The 23,214-nt window shown below is 40.7% G+C and overlaps 1 protein-coding gene across 2 annotated transcripts in view; it reads left to right on the top strand.

The window, feature by feature from the left end:
• The window catches only part of LOC138951655 (inositol-tetrakisphosphate 1-kinase-like), a 29,229-nt gene extending 6,225 nt beyond the window's left edge, over window positions 1-23,004 (top strand). Inside the window, exons 3-10 of one of the 2 annotated variants that reach the window (XM_070323194.1) lie at window positions 3,682-3,807; window positions 10,176-10,293; window positions 11,918-12,016; window positions 12,315-12,382; window positions 13,725-13,884; window positions 15,198-15,265; window positions 15,698-15,866; window positions 17,237-23,004. In XM_070323194.1, coding sequence (XP_070179295.1) covers window positions 3,682-3,807; window positions 10,176-10,293; window positions 11,918-12,016; window positions 12,315-12,382; window positions 13,725-13,884; window positions 15,198-15,265; window positions 15,698-15,866; window positions 17,237-17,631 — 1,203 coding nt within the window. In that variant the 3' untranslated portion in view covers window positions 17,632-23,004. The remainder of the gene's footprint in view (window positions 1-3,681; window positions 3,808-10,175; window positions 10,294-11,917; window positions 12,017-12,314; window positions 12,383-13,724; window positions 13,885-15,197; window positions 15,266-15,697; window positions 15,867-17,236) is intronic. The other variant, XM_070323195.1, reaches the window with a different exon arrangement.
• The last annotated feature ends 210 nt before the right edge of the window (window positions 23,005-23,214 follow it).

Raw genomic sequence — 23,214 nt, 5'->3', positions numbered from 1 at the left:
TAGTCCTCCATACATACAATATGTGTCCATCATGGCCCTGCAGGTATTTACAAGGCTTTTGTGCAGTTATATATAACATTTACCTGAAATGTTCAACTTCAAGTGTCTGTAATATAACCAAGAGGCAGGGCTTAATGTTTGCGTTTGCTTTGCCTCATGTATGAAACACTTGTTTAATTATTACTGTTGATAAGAGCAAATAGATTCAAATCAGTACCCACCTTCAGGGGGTGGAAATCAAATAACGGTTGTTTCCTCTGTCTGAAGGATTCCAGAGTCAACATTGAAAATAAAATCATTCAAAAATCATTTTGCTTAGCTATATAAACACCAGCAGTCAGTGTTGTCAAGTTTTGAAAATGTTCCTGTGTAATACCATGCATGAAGTGTACACACATCTTTACAATGATAATCAGAAAATCTATGTAACTTATTTCCACCTGTCCAGTATCTTTAGATTTTGTACATGTATATACTTGTAGTTGTACATTGAATACAGATACCGTGTGCAGCCTATAAGAGACTGGTTGATTGGTGGTTGTTGTGGGGGGGGGGGGGGGGGGGGGTGGCTAAGATAAGGGTGCACTGTGTCTGATAAAAGTGATATGGTGTGTCGTCTGAGTATACAGTTCTGTATCTGGAGGAATAGGATTGAAACTGTCTGGGTGTTATAAAATATAGACATGTTTTAGAAATGAAGAAAAGTAAGGAAAAAAAAGTGTTGGTATGATGTACAGACTTCTCTCTCCCCGTGACTTTCTCTCTCTCTCTCTCTCTCTGACTGACAAAATCAATTAAATTTTTTAGAATTGAACAATCTTATAAGTGATCTGAACATCTCTTGTGTGTGAAATCATGTGGTGATAAACAGCTCTGAGCTGAGACTGGGAATATATTTGTCATGTCCCACGTAAATATTTTATCTTCGTAAAATCTATATAAAAAAAAAGTATATATTTGAAAGGCTATTTCAAGATAGATTTCCTGAATTTCCAAAACACTGAACATATATATCTGAAAGACTTTCATGACAGATTTCCTGAATGTTCACAAATACAGGAAAAAAGAAATGTTTAGGGAAAAAACCCAGCTCAAAATGCATTTTAGGGGTGGATTGTTCCTGATGTTCATAATTGTCAGATTTTATCCCTGCATGTAATTAAATATTTGAATTTTTCTGCAGTAAGCTTGATGTTTGTTTTGAACTCAGAAACAGGGATTTTTTTTCTCTGAACCAGGATATGACAGCCATGAGAGGATTGTGAGCTGGTTGTTTACTGTGTAGGTTTGGTTAGACTCATGTGAGTGGTATGCGACTTTCAACATGTCACTGCAGGCTCACCCCTGCTTTTAATCAGAGCAAGTCATGCAGAAGAATAGCTCCCTTTGCCTTGACAAGAAGCCAAGCTGTGTTTACTATCAACTTGCTCTTGTGTATTCCACCCCCATGTTTCTTTTTTGTGACTGACGTCAGCTGGAAACTAGAGTAAGGGACCATGGTTTTATGGAAAATCTTACGCATGCATCATTATTTTATGTCACCTTTTATTGAATGCCTCCTGCGGGACAAGAAAATCCTGACCAGTAAAAGATGACAATAAACATGGGATATAAACCAAGATCAAGTAAGACTTTTGAGTAGAGGGCACAAAAGCTCTTCCTGCTATTTTTCACACATAAAACAAACTTTACGTGCATGATTTACACATGTAGGGCAATGAAACAGGTTTTGTCTTCCATGAACATTGAAATCAAAACAAAAGACTGTCCTTTGTTATGTTGGATGTTAAATGTGTCAGTCCCCACCGTCTCCTTCTCCCTTCTCTCTTTCTCTCTCTCTGCCTCCGCCTCTCTCTCTCTTGTTCTACTTTCATTTCTGTCATCATCCCCTCTCCGTCTTCATCTTCTGGAGCCAGTTCATGCTACTGTGATTTCTGTCTTTTTTTGCTGTGTTTCCGTCTTTTCTCAGTCTTTGAAGCGGCTGTTTAGAGAGAGCGATCAATGTATTGACTGACCCGGGCAATCTTGGCCCAGTGCGTTGCATAAATGAAGACTCCTCCAGTTGCTCATGACTGATTTTTTTCCCCATCCACTCAGCCCCTTGTCGCTTGTTGGGCCCCAGAGAAGTGGCATCCAGTCAGAAGCTTTGCTGCCAATGAAAGCTCATTGATTTCTGATAGTTGCATGAGCTTGCTGTTTCTACGAGATTTTCGTTGCTGTTTTTGGGTTGATTTTCGTTTGATTTTTCAAATTATGAACGAGATGAGACTGGATGCTCAGTGCAGAGAGTGAAGGATTAATGTCTGAAGATGGATTTATTTTGTGGTCCAGGCAGAAGACATTGATAGTTTTTGATTGACTGTATTGTCAAGATATTTTTTATGTTGTACGATTCACAAGTAAAATCTCCCTCTAGCACCCTTCCTTTTCTTCTTTTTCCTTTTTTTCCTGCCATTTCTGAAGTCCTGGGCTGATATGCATCAGAAAGTTACCAACCAAGTGGGAGCCAGCCGTGGGGTCGGATTAGTGGAGATTTGAATGTGATTGCAATTAATCTGGTAATTTTTGTGTGTGCACATTAGCCCTTATGTGTGAATTTTGTGTCATCATTTCATGGAGGAATAACTCAATAAGCTGCTTGCTTGTGAACTTGCGCAAGTTTGTCAGGAAGTGTTGCCAAAGTTATTGGAGGTTGAACAATTCTGATGTTGATTCATCTGTTAACCATACAATTTTTAGTATCAAATAAATGTATCTGTGCCCTTGCTCTTTGATTTTATATCATACACATGTATGCAAATACCTCAAGAGGCACTTTTAAAACAAAAAATGATTGCAAGACTTTGTTTGAGTATTCTTGTGTATGTTTAATTTTAATTTTATTACATTCACTTCATGATTCATGTTTTTTTAATTAAATGTAATCCATCCAGGTTTAGTGGTGAGATGTGTGTGTTGTGTTTGTAACCTTTCATGTGAAGTTTTGGTCTATAATCATGATGAAATCACCTGAATCATTTTGTTTGACAAGCCTTATTTAACTGTTGTACAGTGGCTCCTAGGATGCAAGGCCCCTCCGGCGAGTGGCCATCTTCCCAAAGTAGGACACCTGTTGTTTCTTTGTTTGTTATCTTTACCAAAGCATACCTGTCGTGACAGGCCACTTGCAATGAAGGGATACTTTTGGCTGGTCCCAAGGGTGTTCTTTCATTGCAAGTACAGTGGAACCCCCCTTTTTTAAGACCCCACAATTTCCTAGTGGTAAGGCGTCCGCCCCGTGATCGGGAGGTCGTGGGTTCGAACCCCGGCCGGGTCATACCTAAGACTTTAAAATTGGCAATCTAGTGGCTGCTCCGCCTGGCGTCTGGCATTATGGGGTTAGTGCTAGGACTGGTTGGTCCGGTGTCAGAATAATGTGACTGGGTGAGACAGGAAGCCTGTGCTGCGACTTCTGTCTTGTGTGTGGCGCACATTATATGTCAAAGCAGCACCGCCCTGATATGGCCCTTCGTGGTCGGCTGGGCGTTAAGCAAACAAACAAACAAAGACCCCACAATTTAAGATTCCCTTCTTTTTAAGACCAGATTTTCTCAGATTTGTGGAGGTCTTAAAGGGGGGTTCCACTGTACTTCATATTTCTGAGTGAAGTAGGGTAGCTGTTGACACCGTTTTATTGTGCAGCTTGACCTGACACAGCCACTGGACAACCAGGGTCCTTTTGATGCCATTGTCCACAAGGTGACCGACATCCTCGCCAAGGCTGACAATGGCAACGCCACATCACAACAGTACATTCGCAATATACAGGTAAGAGAGAGAGTGTGTGTGTTTTGTAGTGAGTGTTTGTGTTTAATTTTTGAAGGGGAGTATGTGACATTCTGTTTTAGTGTGGTGTGTGTGTGCATTGTTTTGCTTACAAAGGTAAGTATACTGTTCAAAAAAAGAAACACATAGTTGCTACTTGCCAAATTTGTTTTATTTTTCGAAAAAATTAACAGAAAATCCAATATTTAGATTATTTGTTTGAAATTTGGTATGGACACAGTTGAATGCACACACAGTTCATTTGCATCTTCAAATCAATCAGTCAATCAATACGATTGGGTGCCGAGGCTGTCAAGTCAATAGGGGGTGTGACTGCCTTGAGCAGCAACAACTGCCCGGCACCTTCTGGGCATGGACTGGATCAGATGCCGGATATCTTGCTGTGGGATGGTGTCCCACTCCTCCTGAAGTGCCTGCAATAGATCGCGGTGATTTGCCGGCGCTTCTTCTCGCCTGCGCACACGTCTGTCCAATTCATCCCAGAGGTGTTCTATCGGGTTCATGTCTGGCGACATGGATGGCCAGGGAAGCACCTGGACATGGTGGTCGGTGAGGAACTGGGTGGTGAGTCGTGCTGTGTGCGGGCGAGCGTTGTCCTGCTGGAATATGGCATCCTGGTCAGCCAGAAGAGGAAGGGCGTGTGGGCGCAGAATTTCCTCCACGTATCGCTGGGCAGTTATGCGCCCTTGGACGTGCACCAGGGTGCTCCTTCCAGCGGTATTGATCGCCCCCCACACCATGACGCCTCCATCACCATGAACGGGTGCCTCATCCACACAGTTGGGCGCGTAACGTTCGTTTACTCTCCGGTAGACCCTCCTCCGACCATCATGTCGCTGGAGCAGGAAGTAGGACTCGTCGCTGAACCACACGTGTCTCCAGTGATTCCGGACGGTCCAGCGAAGGTGCTGGTTGCCCCACTGCACTCGGTTCTGGCGATGGCGGCGGGTGAGGACAGCTCCTCTGTGAGGTCTGCGAGCTCTCAAACCAGCTTCATGCAGGCGGTTCCGCACGGTCTGGTCCGATAATCGGTGTGGCCCGGGGAGAGCCTGGACAGAAGATGAGGCCGACAGGAAACGATTCCGGAGGTGGCGGAGCCGTATGAAGCGGTCGTGAGCAGCAGTTGTCGCCCTTGGTCTTCCCGCTCGTGGCAAGTCAGCAACGGAGCCAGTGGCTTGAAACCTGACCCACAGTCTACTGATGGTGCTCTGGGACACGTGGAAGTGCCTGGCGATTGCACTTTGACTTTGGCCTGCTTGTAAACGACCCAATGCAATTTGGCGGTCTTCTCTGCTCAATCGGGCCATCTTTCGTCGCTGAATTGTCGTCTGATTTCTTTGTGGCGAACAATCCGCTTTTATGGGTTTTGGAAGACATGGTGAGAGCTCAATATTCCCCGAGTTTCACGAGATTACACAGAAGCATGACGAGTGGTCATGCCAAATGAGCAATTTTGACATTGTAGCCACTGATAACGCATGCGTCACGTGCAGAGCTCACTTGTGGCAATGGACGAAAGGTCGACGACCAGATAAACATTTTCTGCAGTTTGGTGGATATCCTTGTAGCCACATAATTAAATTAACCAAATATTACAAGCTATGCGTTTCTTTTTTTGAACAGTATATGTACTGTTATTACAGCAGTAGGGGTAGAATTTCACCAAAACTGGGTGGATTTCCTACAGGTGCATTTCCTGTAGGTGTTTTTCCTGTATACAGGGAATGCACCCAGGTGCAGTTTCTGGTGGAAAATAGATCGCACTAATTTCCTACGCGAGACTACCGTAAACTGCTGAATTCAGTTTCACTTTGAGAAGACTAAAGTTCTGCCCAGCAAGAGGCAGAACATCTGTTACAGCTTGCAACACGATACCGATACCGTGGGGTGCTGGTCGAGGGGTCATATTATCATGGCGTTACGCAAGGTTGACAAAATAGCTGCACTGTGTCAGTTGCCTCATGTGGTTATGAGGGTTCGGTTGTTGTAGCTAAAGTCAAAATGCTATCTATTTTGCACTTTGGATTGAATGTTTGTGTTGGAACGTTTCTTGATCAACAAACTTTTGGTAAAAAAAAGGGTTGACATTCATGTGACGTCCAATGAGATCAGAAAAAAGTGCACCTTGGTGCACCCAGGAAAAATACCTACAGGAAGTGCACCCACTTTGGGTCGAATTAGACCCCTTCTGCCTAATAACATGATAATAGAAACTTTCAGATATTTTAGTGTGTATTCATTATTGCAAAAGGGGGGTTGGGGGGTCAGAGTCAACATTTAAGAACGTTTCATTCAAAGTGTTTGTATGACTACAATTAGCAGAGCAGGTGTGTTACAACCACATGTACAAATCTACCATGATGCACTCTTTTTCTTCCCACTCTCCCCTCATAAATATAGGTATGTACACAGCTGCCTGCGTATAAGTACAATAACTATTGCCAAGTATATCCAGCAACACAATCATGTTTAAGCCAGTGAGTCCACGTTTTATCTGCTAATATTTGGTCACTGGGGTTAGTTGGAGTACTCTTGGCAGCATGTCTTTCAGTAAGTTACTCTTAGTCAATCAAGTAAATGCCGGTCAGGGAGTGAGGGAGTGCGTGCTGTTGATTGGGTACCGAAATAAACTGTCAGTGTTTTTACCTTGCCTGTCATCGTCCGCTTGCAACCTGTCATGTTCAACAGTTCACTGAATGAATTTTCCACACAGCTGTCACATGCTGATGCCTTCTGTTTGAGGAAGAGGGGTTGACATTCATGTAGGAGGAATTTTTAAGTGACTCATTTCCCTTTTTTGTACATGTATGTAGATACAAACTTACCTTATGTGACATGCGGTTGTTACCAAGCTGCGGCCTGTCTTTTTTTCTTTTTTTAAGGATAAAATCTCGGTGTGTGGATGGTGTTCTGTAATGTAAATGCACACATACAGGTAAACACACAATCAAACATTGTTCTGTCCCTTTCTTTCTCTCTCTCTCTCTCTCTCTCTCTCTCTCTCTCTCTCTCTCTCTCTCTCTCTCTCTCTCTCTCTGTCTCTCTCTCTCTCTCTCTCTCTCTCTCTCTCTCTCTCTCTCTCTCTCCTTTAAAACAGGATGAGGTGAGAGAGTGGGAAAGGATTCTTTGCTGTCCTTCACAGTAAAACATTTGGAATGCATTAGCAATTTATGGCAATGTGTTAAAAGGTGCAGAAATTAATGAGGAAGGCATGACCTCATAAGAGAGTGGGGGGGGGGGGGGTGGTGCAGAGTTATCTTCATTTTAAGGTGTTCTGACACCATGTATTCATTACATATTTGTTTTCACAAAAGGGTGAAACCTAGGATATATGGCTTAAAGTTTTCTTGATGTGTTAGAAGTGGCAGGTAGATCGAGGGATCATTGATATAAGTTCCTTGTGAGTGTGTTCCTCTGGTAGGTAAATGACCTAGATACACACAGCCATTCCACCGGCTTCCCCTCCTCCCCAAACACAAAAGTTGGTCTGACGACAAGCCACCAAACATCTTATTTTGTTTATTTGGACACCTACCACTATGGTAGAAAAACTAGGCCATACAAGACTTTACCAAAATGTTGTACATTGATATACTTACTCATTTAGCGAGTGTGTACCTATGTATGCCAGTGAACTCTGTGTGTGTCCGTTTCCTTTTCAAGGAAATCCTGTGCATGACTGGAGATGTTAGAGATACATGTACATTCCTTCCCGGAATATCTTTACAAGAATGGTTCAAGCTTTCAATGGTATATCAAAGCTGGTGTCTACAGGATTGAAACTACACAATGTTTGAAAAAGCTAAACCTTACAGCTAATGAAGTGTCATTTGTGCTTTTGATAGAGTTGATAGTCTTTCAGTCGATCAGATTGCAGTGAAATACCACTCATTGCATTACTGTAATTAAAAGTGTCCAGAAACATTCTTAAAAGAGAGTGGTTTTTTTTTCAAACAGCCAATACAGCAGACTATTTCACAGCCTATGTATTCCTCCTAATAGATCTTTTTTTTCTTTCTTTTATTCCTCAAATGCAGCAATATCAAGATGAGACAAGAGGTCAAGCGGCTTTTAGCATTTCATTTGCTGTATCAGTATCCTAGCTGAAGTAAACCGGCACGGTTGGCCTAGTGGTAAGGCGTCCGCCCCGTGATCGGGAGGTCGTGGGTTCGAACCCCGGCCGGGTCATACCTAAGACTTTAAAATTGGCAATCTAGTGGCTGCTCCGCCTGGCGTCTGGCATTATGGGGTTAGTGCTGGGACTGGTTGGTCCGGTGTCAGAATAATGTGACTGGGTGAGACATGAAGCCTGTGCTGCGACTTCTGTCTTGTGTGTGGCGCACATTATATGTCAAAGCAGCACCGCCCTGATATGGCCCTTCGTGGTCGGCTGGGCGTTAAGCAAACAAACAAACAAAATCCTAGCTGAAGTAAACAGTGTGACTGTTGACAACTTTTACACCGGCTATGTTGGGACATCAACCTTGAAAGGAGATAAGCACAACCCTACTCATCATAAATCAACACAGCGGGAAACAGTGACCCCTGAAATGATTAGTCCTCTCTTTACACTTGTGATCTAGACTGCATGTATTACACCTCCTGTAGTCAGGTTTAGCGGTCGTAATACACACTAGCTGTTCAGATCCAACATCTACCTGCCCCCAGCAGGTGCTTATTGGTCCTTTGTTTATACATTGTATTCTGTATCCAAGGTTTAGCTCAGAAACTTAAGCGGTTAGGTTACAACTGAGATTGAACTAGTAAAATGGAACCCCCTTATGAGACCTCCAGGAATCTGAGGTAATCAGGTCTTAAAAAGGAGGGAGTCTTAAAATGGAGGTAAATTTACAGGGGCCATGAATAGAAAATCAGAAAAATCAAGGTCTTAAATTGGGGGAGGTCTTAAAAGGAGGGTTCCATTGTAGTGGGTACACCCAGCAAGGGTTCCACTGTACAGGATTTTGCTTTGGTTGTTTTGATTGGACAAGTATTGTTGACTGTCATGGCAGCTTCATGCTTGACTGATTCGAGAAAATGGAAAGAGTGTCTAGGGTTCAAGAGCTTTTAAAATATAGGTCCCTAAAAGTAATTGACTCACATTCTGACCTGATTTGAATCTGAGGCTTTCTCCTTCCCTCGGTTTCTCTCTGCGGCTGTCTTACTGCATGATGAGATACCTGTGTGTCAGTGTGTGTGTGCGTGAGTGTGTGCATGTGTATAGACTACTTGGAGGAACATTCTTTTTTTGTTGGATGGTTATTTTTAAGTGACACATTCATATCTACATTATTGTGCTCATTCCCTTTCATGTGAACTGTTGACGCAATCCACATAAAAAGCAGAAGAATCAGCAAACAATAAACAGTCACTAGTATTCTCAGGGTTGTAGGGGGTGGCATTGCAGCAATAGATAGGCCTATAGTGTGTGAACCTCAGTTGGGAGAGTGTTGTTTTTCTTTTCTTGACGTGTTAGAAGTGGCAGGCAGATCGAGTGAGGGATCAACTGCAGCGTAAATCATTGATACAAGTTCCTTGTGTGTGTTCCTCTGGTCAGGTAAATGACCTAAGTACACACAGTAACTCCACCAGTTTCCTGGCTCTGGCTATGTTTAAAAGTAGTCTGTCTGTCAGCAGTGTTCGCTGAGGCTTATCCTACAAAGTGATTTCAGTTCTGGCGCTGTTTTTAAAAAAGAAAATTTTAACTTAGGTTTTAATTTACATTTTTATGATCAGTAACAGGGCTTGAATTACAGAGTGTGAGTGGTAAGTGTTTTTCATGAATTAACTGACTTTGAGGGGTTTATGAAGTAGGTTCCTGTTTGAAAGAGCACCAGATAGATTACAAATAGGGGCTTGTAAAACAGGATTGATTCTCTTCTTTTTATTTATTTATGGGCCACGCTATGAGAGTTTCTGAAGAATAAGGCGTACTACCCTTGATCAGGATAACAAGAAGCTAGGGAGTGTCTCTTCTTGGAACAGTTGAAAAATGGGAAATGTGTGTGGAAGGGGGTACTTTAGCCTTGTGCTTTCAATGTCCTGTTTTGTTTGTGGGTGTTTTTTCTTGTAATATAATGATTCCAAGAATGTTACAAAGCACCCTTTAAAAGCATTTATTAAAAATATGTTTCTTTGTTTATGTTTTCTTGGTTCGCTTTTGATTCGGTTTTTTGTTTTTTTTAGATAACACATTTTTATTCTCCACCAGGAATTTGTCTTTGCAATAATATATTTTGTATTCTGTATTGTGAAATAGAAAACGCCAAACAAAGCAAATACACATTTTTTTTTGTTTTTTGTTTTTTGTGTGCTCTCTTTTTACCTAATGTTGCTGTTGTTGTTGCCAGGGCTATGCAGACAGCCACCCAGAATGCATGTTGCTGGACCCACTGGACAGCACCAGACGTCTGCTGGACAGATACAAACAGTACCAGCAGGTCTGCACATGCGATCTCGTTTGCACAGGTTTGTGTGCTTCTTCGCGCACTTATGAGCTTGTATGGTTTGATGTGTATGTTGGGTCTGTGAGTGTGAGTGTGTATGTGTTTATGAACACCAGGGTGTGCGGGTATAAACGCACCACTGCTGTGCATATGCAAGTACACATGCCCATGTATGCATGTGCACACACACACACTTATGCCTACACTCAGGCATACACTGGTGCACACGCACACACACAAGCACACACACACATAAGCACACACACACATAAGCACACACACACACACACACACAGTCTTGTTTCCTTAATTCAAACTCTCTATCCAGCTCTCTCCCTCAAAAATTAAACAAACAACTCTCAGCCCTTTCAAATTTTAGAAAACAAATCGACATAATGAGTGTCAAATCCATCTTGTATTTGTCATGTTTTTTTAAGTGGATTCCTGTGACAAATGCAGCCACAGTTGTGCACATGCCGCTTGTGATCAGTCTCTCTGCTTCAAAATATTGTCAGTGGTTCTAGGGTAGAGTAGAAAATGGGAAGTGCACTTTAAGCTCGTGCTGAAGTGCCAATGCATGTGGCAACACTGTACATGTTGGCCTGTGTATTTCAGTTGACACTTTGCAATGTATGTATTATGACTACAGTAGAACTCCCCTTTTAACACCCACCCCACCCCATCCCTCTCCATTTTTAAGACTGCTCGCCGATTTTTCCAGATTTCGTGTGCCCTGATAACGTCTGCAAATGTACCTCATTTTTAAGACTAGCTTGATTTTCTCAGATTTTTGTTAGGTCTTCTTCTTCTTCTTTTTCTTCGTTCGTGGGCTGAAACTCCCACGTACACTCGTGTTTTTTGCACGAGTGGAATTTTACGTGTATGACCGTTTTTTTTTTTACCCCGCCATTTAGGCAGCCATATGCCGTTTTGGGGGGATTGTTAGGTCTTAAAAGGGGGGTTCCACTGTATCCTCTTCCATTCGGGCTAGGCTGTTTGTGAGGTCAGCTAATCTAGCTATTGACTGCCAGTGTTTCTAGCGTAAGCTGGTGGATTTAGCCTGAGCAGTACTGTCATTAGATCATTAGTTGTTACCTTGCAGATTAGGTTAGGCAGACGGTAGTGTTTGGTATTGCATTATCTCAAGGTGAGTTGAAGAAATCCAAACTCTTTGCCCTTAAAGGCGACCACATTCCTTGCAACTGTTGAAGCAATTGCTAATGCAATGTTGCATGCTGTGATGAGCAGTGCTAGGATTCATGTATCTTGAGCTAGTGGAACGCACATGAAAACAACCCTCCCCACACCTGTCAAAGAGGTGTTGATGGTGTTTTTTTTAAACTATTTAAACCTAATAACTATTTTTTTTAAAAAGATGATACAGTATGACAGCCAAAAATATGAGAAAATGAAGCCTTAAATGAGAGGGAGGTAGATTTATAGAGCTTTATGATGGACAAATTCTGAAACCAAGGTCTGAAAGTTGGGGGGGGGGGGGGGGGGGGGTGTGGCTGAAAATGGAGATTCTCCTGTATGCCCTTGCCTTGTTTACGTGTTTATGAATTTCTCCCCACAGAGTTTGCCATTTGTGTGTGTACTGGAGAATTTGTGAACAAATCGCCAACATTATTCTGACGTCTTTTCAGATCCACGAGTGATAATTCCAACATTTGTGGAGCTTACAACGACAGATGTGGAACAGAACAAAATGAAACTTGCAGAAGCTGGCGTCACCTTTCCCATCGGTTAGTTAGTGTGTGTGTTTGTGTTTTGTACTCTCTTCAGCGGTTTGTGTAAGGGATTTTATACATTAAATCTTGTTCCCAAGATGTGGAAGTGGATGTGGGCATGGGGTTGCCTTTGGAGAGTCAGTAGCTGCTTGAAGAGTTCATGTTTACCATATTTCTGGTCAGTTACTTAAAGCATAAACTCAGTGAGGCGTATGTGGTGTTGTAGAGATAGATTTGTGGGTGCTTTCATGTCTGTACATTTTCCCCTCCCACCTTTTTCTCGTTTTACATATTTATCTGTCTTTTGTTTCAGTTGTCAAACCGATACTGTCTCATGGCTCAAGACTGGCGCATGAGGTAATTCGTTCACTCTCTCATGAGGTCAGTTGTATATTTACAGTAGGCTGGTTTCAGCTGTAAGGGTAAGCTGGGGGAGACTGTCTATGGCAGTGTAAATATAGTTCAAGGAGAGTTGGAAGCTGTAACAGATGCAAATTACTAAGACAAACACCCAGCAAGTCTAAAAATACTTAAAGTAAAAGGAACATTTCGAAGAAAGGAAAATGTCAGCTTATATGTAGCCTTACAGTCTTCTGCTTTGAAGGAGAAAAAACGTAAGTCAAAAATGATGTAAGTAAAAAAGAGATTTGGAGAAAGAAAAATATTAGCTTTGGTGTAGCGTAACAGATTGCTGCTTTCAACACTGAATAACATGAGACTAGAACAAGTCGCGAAAACACAACATTTAGTCAAGTAGCTGTCGAACACACAGAATGAAACTGAACGCAATGCCATTTTTCAGCAAGACCGTATACTCGTAGCATCGTCAGTCCACCGCTCATGGCAAAGGCAGTGAAATTGACAAGAAGAGCGGGGTAGTAGTTGCGCTAAGAAGGATAGCACGCTTTTCTGTACCTCTCTTTGTTTTAACTTTCTGAGCGTGTTTTTAATCCAAACATATCATATCTATATGTTTTTGGAATCAGGAACCGACAAGGAATAAGATGAAAGTGTTTTTAAATTGATTTCGACAATTTAATTTTGATAATAATTTTTATATATTTAATTTTCAGAGCTTGTTTTTAATCCAAATATAACATATTTATATGTTTTTGGAATCAGAAAATGATGGAGAATAAGATGAACGTAAATTTGGATCGTTTTATAAATTTTTATTTTTTTTTTTACAATTTTCAGATTTTTAATGACCAAAGTCATTAATTAATTTTTAAGCCACCAAGCTGAAATGCAATACCGAAGTCCGAGCTTCGTCGAAGATTACTTGACCAAAATTTCAACCAGTTTGGTTGAAAAATGAGGGCGTGACAGTGCCGCCTCAACTTTCACGAAAAGCCGGATATGACGTCATCAAAGACATTTATCAAAAAAATGAAAAAAACGTTCGGGGATTTCATACCCAGGAACTCTCATGTCAAATTTCATAAAGATCGGTCCAGTAGTTTAGTCTGAATCGCTCTACACACACACACACACACACGCACATACACCACGACCCTCGTCTCGATTCCCCCCTCTACGTTAAAACATTTAGTCAAAACTTGACTAAATGTAAAAAGAAGAAACCAGTAGGTGAAGGAAGATTTTTGTTAAAAGGACATTTGCAAGAATGAAAAACATGAGGTTTGATATCATTGCTGCCCGCAATTGCTCAACTGTATAAAACTCAGAAGAGCTCAGACCAACATGACTTCTTTCTCCACAGATGGCGATCATTTTCAGCAAAGATCATTTGCAAGATGTGGAAGTGCCATGTGTGGCCCAGTCCTTTCTCAACCACAATGCAATACTCTACAAAGTCTTCGTCGTTGGCAGTCGCCAGTTTGTAGTTCAGAGGCCCTCGCTAAAAAACCTGTACCCTGGCAGTAAGTTTCGCTGTGTAATTCTGCTTGCTTGTTTGTGTGTGTGTAGGTGTGTGTGTGTCTGTCTGTGTGGGTCAGCTCGTGCAGTGGTCAAATCTGTTTAGGATACAAAAGAAACATGTGTGTCTGTTTCTTTGAAAGCTTGTTTGTGTGTGATGAAAACAGCACATTTGCTTCAATTTTTATTGAGTCACTTGAGAAAAAGTGACTCTATGTAATCGGTCAGTGTTAGTCTGTCCGGCCGGCCGTCCGGCCGGCCGTCCGTAGACACCACCTTAACGTTGGACTTTTCTCGGAAACTATCAAAGCGATCCGGCTCATATTTTGTTTAGTCGTGACCTCCAATGACCTCTACACTTTAACGATGGTTTCGTTGACCTTTGACCTTTTTCAAGGTCACAGGTCAGCGTCAAAGGAAAAATTAGACATTTTATATCTTTGACAAAGTTCATCGGATGTGATTGAAACTTTGTAGGATTATTCTTTACATCAAAGTATTTACATCTGTAGCCTTTTACGAACGTTATCAGAAAAACAAGGGAGATAACTAGCCTTTTCTGTTCGGCAACACACAACTTAACGTTGGGCTTTTCTCAGAAACTATAAAAGTGACCGGGCTCAAATTTTATGTGAACGTGACTCCCAGTGACCTCTACACTTTGACGTCTGCTTTGGTGACCTTTGACCTTTTTCAAGGTCACAGGTATGTCTTGAAGGAAAAAAATTGAAATATCATATCTCTGAAACTATTCATCGGATTTGATTCAAACTTTATAGGATTATTCTTTACATCAAATTATTTACATCTGTATTGTGTTGTGAATAGCAATTTCTTCCTGTCCATCTGATGCCTCATATAATATTCAGAACTGCGAAAGTGACTCGATCGAGCGTTTGCTCTTCTTGTTTCAAAGAGATGCGCGAGGGTCAGGAGTATATGTAAGATTTTACCCATGTCTAAAAGACAAAAGTTATACAGTTGAGCCTGCCTATAACGACCACCCAAGGGACCAACCACAAGTTATCATAATAGATGAATGGCTGCCATGGAAAGGTAAATGATAAAAATAGAAAAAATTAAATTAAATACGCATTGGGGATCCCTTGGGGTGGTCGTAATGGGCAGGTAGTCGGTTTCGAGAGGTGGTTACCAAGGCAGGTTTGACTGTATGAAATATGTGCCCAAATATTCAGTGTAACAGTGATTGATAATGGATGTGTGTGTGTTGGCAGGATCTTTATGTACATTGGTTGAATTGTACTTTAAACTTTATGGCAGAAACAGTTTCAGTTTAAGCCCTATTTGTTGCTTTCAGATCACGCCACAATATTCTTCGATACACAAGAAGTATCCAAGCCAGGGTCAGCCCATCCTCTGAATGAAGTAAGTAAACAAAGGAAGTATTTAAACAAACAAAAAAAATAATTGGAAAGTGTAACACACACACACACACACGTGCGTAAGTGTGTAAAGGCACACATAAAGAGGCACACACATACTGTTTCTATTCATTGCTTCTTTAATAAAACAAGTCAAAAACAAAAACAACTTTTTAATGTAAATAACATACTGCTAACTATACAAAAAACCACAAATCTTCAAATCACAGAGACAACGCCTGAGCTAAGTCTTTTTACTTTATTATTTACGTTTCATTATTTGTCTGTGTGTTCACTTCAAAGTTTACTATGTCGACCTACTCTTAAATGTGTCTCTCTGTCTATGATTAAAAATTCCAATAAGTAACCTTTTTTTCTTTTTCTTTTGTACAACTATAAGGGAAAATGTAAGCGGTGTGTCTCTGGCTTTGTGCAGATTGATGCGGCTAGCATTCAAGAACCGTTAGTGAAACCAGACTGGCAGCTGCTGGAACAGCTGGGGGCTTCCATCAGTCGGGCCATGGACATGTGTCTCATCGGCATCGACGTCATTATCGACTGTCAGACCCAGCAGTACGCAATCATCGACATCAACTCTTTTCCAGGTCAGTGCAGGTTTTTTTGGTGGGATTTTTCTTTTTTGGTTTTCCTTATTTTATTATCCCATCGCTAGGAAACTCAGGTTGCTTCCTCACAGTGGACAGCTAGCAGCAAGAAGAGTCGCGCTACCCAGGTGTGTGCTTGTTTAGGTGTAATCAGCCAACTGCACTTTTTGGCAGAATGACCATTGTCTTTTATGTGTCACAGCTGTGACACAGGGGTGGGACCTTGATACTGTCTTTGATTGTGCACATGAAGTTGACCGGTGTTGGTCCTGGCCTAGATTAGAGCCCAAGACCAGAGGATCACAAGTCAAGTGCTCTGCCAACTGAGATACCAGGCGCCAGTGTAATCACAAGTCAAGTGCTCTGCCAACTGAGATACCAGGCGCCAGAGTAATCACAAGTCAAGTGCTCTGCCAACTGAGATACCAGGCGCCAGTGTAATCACAAGTCAAGTGCTCTGCCAACTGAGATACCAGGCGCCAGTGTAATCACAAGTCAAGTGCTCTGCCAACTGAGATACCAGGCGCCAGTGTAATCACAAGTCAAGTGCTCTGCCAACTGAGATACCAGGCGCCAGTGTAATCACAAGTCAAGTGCTCTGCCAACTGAGATACCAGGCGCCAGTGTAATCACAAGTCAAGTGCTCTGCCAACTGAGATACCAGGCGCCAGTGTAATCACAAGTCAAGTGCTCTGCCAACTGAGATACCAGGCGCCAGTGTAATCACAAGTCAAGTGCTCTGCCAACTGAGATACCAGGCGCCAGTGTAATCACAAGTCAAGTGCTCTGCCAACTGAGATACCAGGCGCCAGTGTAATCACAAGTCAAGTGCTCTGCCAACTGAGATACCAGGCGCCAGTGTAATCACAAGTCAAGTGCTCTGCCAACTGAGATACCAGGCGCCAGTGTAATCACAAGTCAAGTGCTATGCCAACTGAGATACCAGGCGCCAGTGTAATCACAAGTCAAGTGCTCTGCCAACTGAGATACCAGGCGCCAGTGTAATCACAAGTCAAGTGCTCTGCCAACTGAGATACCAGGCGCCAGTGCAAGAGATGTCACAGTGTACGCTATGTTACAACAGACATTAACAGGGAGAGTGCTGCAATTGCAGCAGTCAGTACTTTTTAAGATTGCCAGGTCTAAAAAAAAGATGGAGGCAAGTTTACAGACTTAATGAACAGAGAACCTGATAAAGCAGGGTCCTCAAAAGAGGGATGTCTGTAACCGATTTTGCATAGCCAAGTTTGGCAGCATTTTAGACTGAAGGCCCTGAATAGTGTGTATGCTTTAGTTGGTGTTTTTTTCCATCACTGATTCAGTATTCACAGTGAGCAAAATGACCATATTGTTGTCTTCCTTGCCTGCAGGTTTTGAAGGTGTTGACGACTTTTTCGTTCACCTGAGGGACCACATCCTTCAACAAATGCGGACCAAAGATAACTGTGATACTACCTCCCCGGCCCCGCAACCAGCGCCCACCTTCAACACCAACACCACCACTGTCACCAAAACTGCTGCCGCCAAGACAGCCGCCACCAACGCTGCTAATCTCAAAGTGTCGCAGAAGTTTATTCTGGAACAGTCACGCTTGATAGACTGCTCAACAGACAATACTGCTGGCTCGGTCAGCCTGAAAAGCGGCAAGCGCTCAGGGTCCAAAAATAGCTGTGGTTCGAAAGAGGAGGAAGCGGCAGCAAAAGAACCCATACTGGCTCAGCTGAGATCCAACAATAACCTTTCACCTGACTTGCACCCACACTGACGAAAAGTTGCGTTCGGGGATGCATCTTTCGGACAAGGCTTCAACAATTTTGTAATATACCATCGTATGTATAGACAGTGGTTATATATCTGTAATGTACCCACATGTACAGAGAGGTGACAAAACAGAAGTGTTTGAACGTGGAAAATTAAAGCAAATAGCAGTTAACACTGTTTTAAAGCTGGAATAAGTGATTTTTTATGAAGGATGAGTGATTTCGTGCTTGTTTTGCTAGGCAAGCTATACATACATTAGATACGTTGTGTATATGGGAATATATATTATAGATAAGAACACGGGTGGATAATAAAAAGTGGGGTAATGGTGGTAAACGTGCAGCTAGAAAATGATTCTCTGGTGTGTTTCATGCATAGAGCTTTGCTTTCTGAAGAATTCCAAGCGCAAATCTGAAGCCTCATATAGGGCACAAGATTTCTGGAATTCCTTTCTGATTCACAAATGGTGGATTCCAGTCTGCTTTTTTAGAAAATATTGGTTTTTTTTTTTATTCAGATGCTGATTACCAATGTTGTTTCTGTTTTAAGTTGTGGACATTTCACATACCTCAGTTTTGGTTTATCTGATTTTTTTTTTATAACATGCCTGCTATCTGTTAAAAGCGATGATTTGTTCCCTTTTCTGTATTGCAGTTCGTTTTTGAAATCCATTATTTCATTAATACTAGACTAGCAAGTTAGCGAGCCAACCTACCTAACTTCAGCAGTAATTTGTACGATTCTTAAAATGTCCTTGCAAAAGCTCTAAGCTGTTTATATTTTCAGGTAGTAAACCAGAAACTCAGTGCAGTGTAGTAAGTCATGCTCAGTCTGTTGGGTTACACCTGAGAACCCTTCAGTGAGATACTAAGAGTCTTTGAGCTCAGTATATTTGTTCCCTTTACATGGCCTTCTGCACACACAAGAACATGGTTAATGGGAAATAATTAAAAACAGTCGGTTAATTTTGTTTGAACTTCATGTTCAAGAGATTGGCCTAGAACAGCATATATAGTTCAGAGGCGTGTAGTATGTACTACGCCTTTGTGGTGTTTACTTGTTTTTGTTTAAGATCCAAATTTGATTGTTTTACATCCTGGATTTTGTTCTGCCATCAGGTTGAGTTTGATTTTTATTTATTTCAGTTTTTCAGTTTTGCTAACACTGTGAAGGAAACAATTTATTTTGTTCTTTTGTCCATACAACCCTATCCATACTCTAGTTTGAAGCTGCTGAAGTGTTTTAGACCCTGTACTGCTGCCCAAGCCTTTGCTCATACCATTTGTTTGGTAACTGTCGTTTTACAAAAAAAACTGTCAAAATATGTCCAAGTAATTTTCTGCGCCAGGGGATGATGGTGCAGTTGAATATATTTTCATCGCAAAATTGAAATGTGTGTTTACGGATACTGTTGCCAATGAGTTGTATGACATTCCTTGTTACTTGTGTTTTTTAATTTTGAGCTGTGTTTTTTCTTTTCTTGACAATGTTCGCAGTTTTATTTATCTGGACTTTTTTCTTTAGATTTGAGGTTATACATGTGCAAATACACAATTTACTCAAGGAAACTGCTTTCTTTGCCATGATGTACATGATTGAAGAAATTCTCAATGTTAAATCATTACAGTACACGTACAACCATTTGGGAATCCCAGAAGTATTCAACTGTATGCATTTGTTTTGTAAATACGGTGTACTACCAATGTGCACTAATGTGTCTGATCATCCCAGAGAATCAAAATGCAGTCACCACCAAGGGCATTCACCCATGGCCACTAGCAACAGTGTTCCATGTTGTCCACCTCCCATCATCTTTCCTATCACAATTCAACATTCGGATCAAAGGCAGCTGTAATCTGCCTCTAAAGGGGAAATAAGCAATAACCTTCACTGCTGCTTCCATTTTATCCCGTCCTGCATGTTTTTCTTTTTCTTCTACCTGTTTTCCACCCCCTCCAAGTTTTGTGTCATTCAAATTGAAGCCAAATTTATGTAGTTGAAGGGGTCCTGATTTGGCCTAAACGGTCCGCTGGACCCTAAAAGCAACAGTTAACTAACTATGTAGTTCAGAATGTCCCTGTTTAGCATCTTCCACTAGTTGTCTTTATTCCATCACAGTATTTTTTGCTGTAGTTATGAGGTATAGTCAGTATTTGGTAGGAGAGAATCATTCTGTTCAAAATTGTAACACAGACCTCTATGCTTCCAAAGCTATTGTTTGAGACACCTCCCCCACCCATTAAATTACATACTGTGCCTTGAGAAAAAAACACAGATACTCATTACACTCAAATTTCCTTCCTTTAAGAGTACAAACTTTCCACCTGAATTTGGTATGTTTTCAAAGGACTTACCTCTTTCCTTAAGCTCCAGATATTGAAAAGAACAAAAGTTTAGCTTGAACCCAACAAGTACACAGCAGAGCGACTAACAGCAAAGTTTGTACGTTTTAGTAATGTAGTCATCTTTTTTATGATGGTGAAGAAGTATTTGGCACTGTTCTTAACCAAGCTACGGCTGATATGTTACCTTATGCAGTATAATTTTCACCAAACTAATATTGCTGGCAACTAGTTGACTTTTGCATCTTGTTAAATGGACGGGCTTTGGCACATTGCCAAACTGTTGTAGACACAGTATTGATCAGAACAGGCCCAGCACATTCAGGTTTCAGCTAACTAGAGTTATTTTTGATGATACAAAGGCAGTAAATTCTTGTTTTTTGTTGTTGGTCATTTTCTTTTTTGTTCTTGTTTTTTCCATTAGGTGTACTTGTCCTGAGGTTGTTTTTTTTTTATTGATTTTCATTGGGATTTGCAAATAACTGCTCTGAGACAATCTGTGATATGTTCCTGTAACTTTTGTTTTGGGTTGATATTGAATCTTGAATTGAAATGCATTTTTTTTTTATATGTTACGTTTGTTTATTCCAATTAAAGCTTATGCTAGTATCTAGCAGAATTATTTGCTCTTGCACTTCCTTTGAATATTCTTTCACAATGATAGTGAATGTAAAAGTTGTGCAAAGTTTTGTTTGTTCAGATTACTTGTGCAAAGTTTGACTCTTCTTTGGGACATTGCGAAAGGCTTCCAGAGAATGTCATATGTTTTTGAATTTTATTTGGTCTTCTATTTCAAGACTATTTTCTGAACTATCACTGAATTATTTTTAAAACCCTTTGATTAAAAACTCAAAACCTCAGAGGGTTGATAATTAAATATTCTATTTTGAAATGTTCTCCCTTTGAGGGACCACTTCATGGAATTGTCAATGTTGTAACTGTTGCCCAACTTACATCAGTTGCAACATTTTCCTTAGAGTTAGAGGTAGTTTTTTTTTCCAGGGATGCATTTTTACAAAAAACGTTGGTCCTGCTAATGATACAGTGTCATTAACGATGGATTTAAAATCAATGTACTTTTTTCCATTTTAGTTTTAGCTCAGCTGTTTTGAGTTGAACAAGGTATTACCTTGTTTTTGACACATACGAGTTTTCTAAGTTTTTTGGTAAACAAAACTAAAACAAAGTAAGAAATTTTATTACCCAGTAAATATTAATGCAGCAGACCAACATCAGAAGAGTGTCGCCATTTACTAAAATTATAGTTATTTTGTTATGCTTTTGTTTTCTATTTTTTCTGAATCTTTTCTGGGACCAGAGCATATTCACAATGAACATTTGATGTTTGTTCTTTTGGAATGTTAACACAAGGTGCTTAACCCCCCGCGGGTTAGGGGGAAGAATTTACCCGATGCTCCCCAGCATGTCGTAAGAGGCGACTAACGGATTCTGTTTCTCCTTTTACCCTTGTTAAGTGTTTCTTGTATAGAATATAGTCATTTTTTGTAAATATTTTAGTCAAGCAGTATGTAAGAAATGTTAAGTCCTTTGTACTGGAAACTTGCATTCTCCCAGCAAGGTAATATATTGTACTACGTTGCAAGCCCCTGGAGCAAATTTTTGATTAGTGCTTTTGTGAACAAGAAACAATTGACAAGTGGCTCTATCCCATCTCCCCCCTTTCCCCGCCGCGATATAACCTTCGTGGTTGAAAACGACGTTAAACACCAAAGAAAGAAAGAAAGAAAGAAACAAGGTGCTTAATGGTGGAAGTGTTTGCTGCACTGGTTTGTTTTCATAAATCTTGCACTTGCCTTGATGAGAAGAAGGCTTGAAATCATGACAATTTTATATTCATATCCGCTGTTTGACTTCTCACTTGCAAAAAGGGAAAAGCATTGCTAAGACATTTTTTTAATCTGTCCATTTTTTTTTTTTTTACACTTAATCAAGAATTGATTTGACAGGTATCATTTGTCTTCGGGCTATCAATATTGCAAAACTGGCTACCGAGTAAGATTCTATTCTTATTTTCTTCATAATCACACTGTACATGCAGCACAAACCTTTGCACGTGATAGGCATGGTTTGGATCAGGACAGTAACATGTGAATACCTTCTCATGTAAATACTACTGAATACTTTTCTTGTAATTAATGTAACATTTTGTTCAACCACTTCCAGCTTGTAGTTGTATGAATATCAGTGCATGAATGTATTGCTAACAACACATGTAACTGAATTAACTGCAAAACATGTACAATGCTAGGCTCATCTATTCAGCATTGTTTTGTCTAAACATACTTGATTCTTATTTAAACCAATTTAATTCTTCTTTGCCATTCAATAACGAGTCTTATTGAAACAGTAAATCAGCATTGATGTGGACAAAATGGAGGATTAAAAATTACCTTTTTTTAAAACTTTTTTGGGTCAGGTCACTTTTTCAAGAAGAAAAAAAAGGATCTTGGACACACACACTGATACAGGCACACACATACACTTTCATACGATTTAGCACGAGACTGTAAAGGGAAAGAGTACACCATATCTATTTTTGATGCTGCATGAATCAAGTACCTCAGTGTGCAAATATGTATGAGTGGTACTGTTCACAGGTTTGGTAATGCATGTATAAGCAGTTCATATTTCAATTTTAAAGTATAGTTTGTATATATGTGACCCTCCACCACGGAATGAGTCGCATGTCACCTTTGCATGATTTTCATATTTTTACATTTTCCTAAAGAGTTTTTTATGCTCTATCCAGTGGTGAAAACCGTTTTGGAAAAGAGCGAAAACTGTTTGAGTTATAAGCCTGTGACTAAGGTGACCCTCACGCTGTTACCATACACTCTCCGGACTTATATCAAGCCTAGCGCAGAACCGCGCGAGGTGACATGCGACTCATTTCGTGGTGGAGGGTCACATATCTGCTTTTATTTTTTAAGTGAAATGGTTACTGAGAAAATTCTTGTTCTTTTTTTTCTTCAGATGTTTTTATTCATGTTTATAAAATGAGTTGAGAACTTGTTTTTGAGAGTTGGCTTTTGAGTGAGCAGACTCTGTATATAGATGGTGAGTGTGTGTGTGTGTGTGTGTGTGTGATTATATGCCTGTATGATGAAGTGCCTGGTAGTGTAAGTTTTTGTTGGCATTCCTTTGAAAGCAGTGCAGTGAACGCAAGAATGTGTACAGTACATTTACATGAGCACATCTCCTTATTAATGTACTGCAATATCCAT

Source organism: Littorina saxatilis, linkage group LG17 (assembly GCF_037325665.1).
Source record: "Littorina saxatilis isolate snail1 linkage group LG17, US_GU_Lsax_2.0, whole genome shotgun sequence".
Classification (NCBI taxonomy): domain Eukaryota; kingdom Metazoa; phylum Mollusca; class Gastropoda; order Littorinimorpha; family Littorinidae; genus Littorina; species Littorina saxatilis.
The sequence above is the reverse complement of the archived record's forward strand: the minus strand, read 5'-3'. Positions and strand labels throughout refer to the sequence as shown.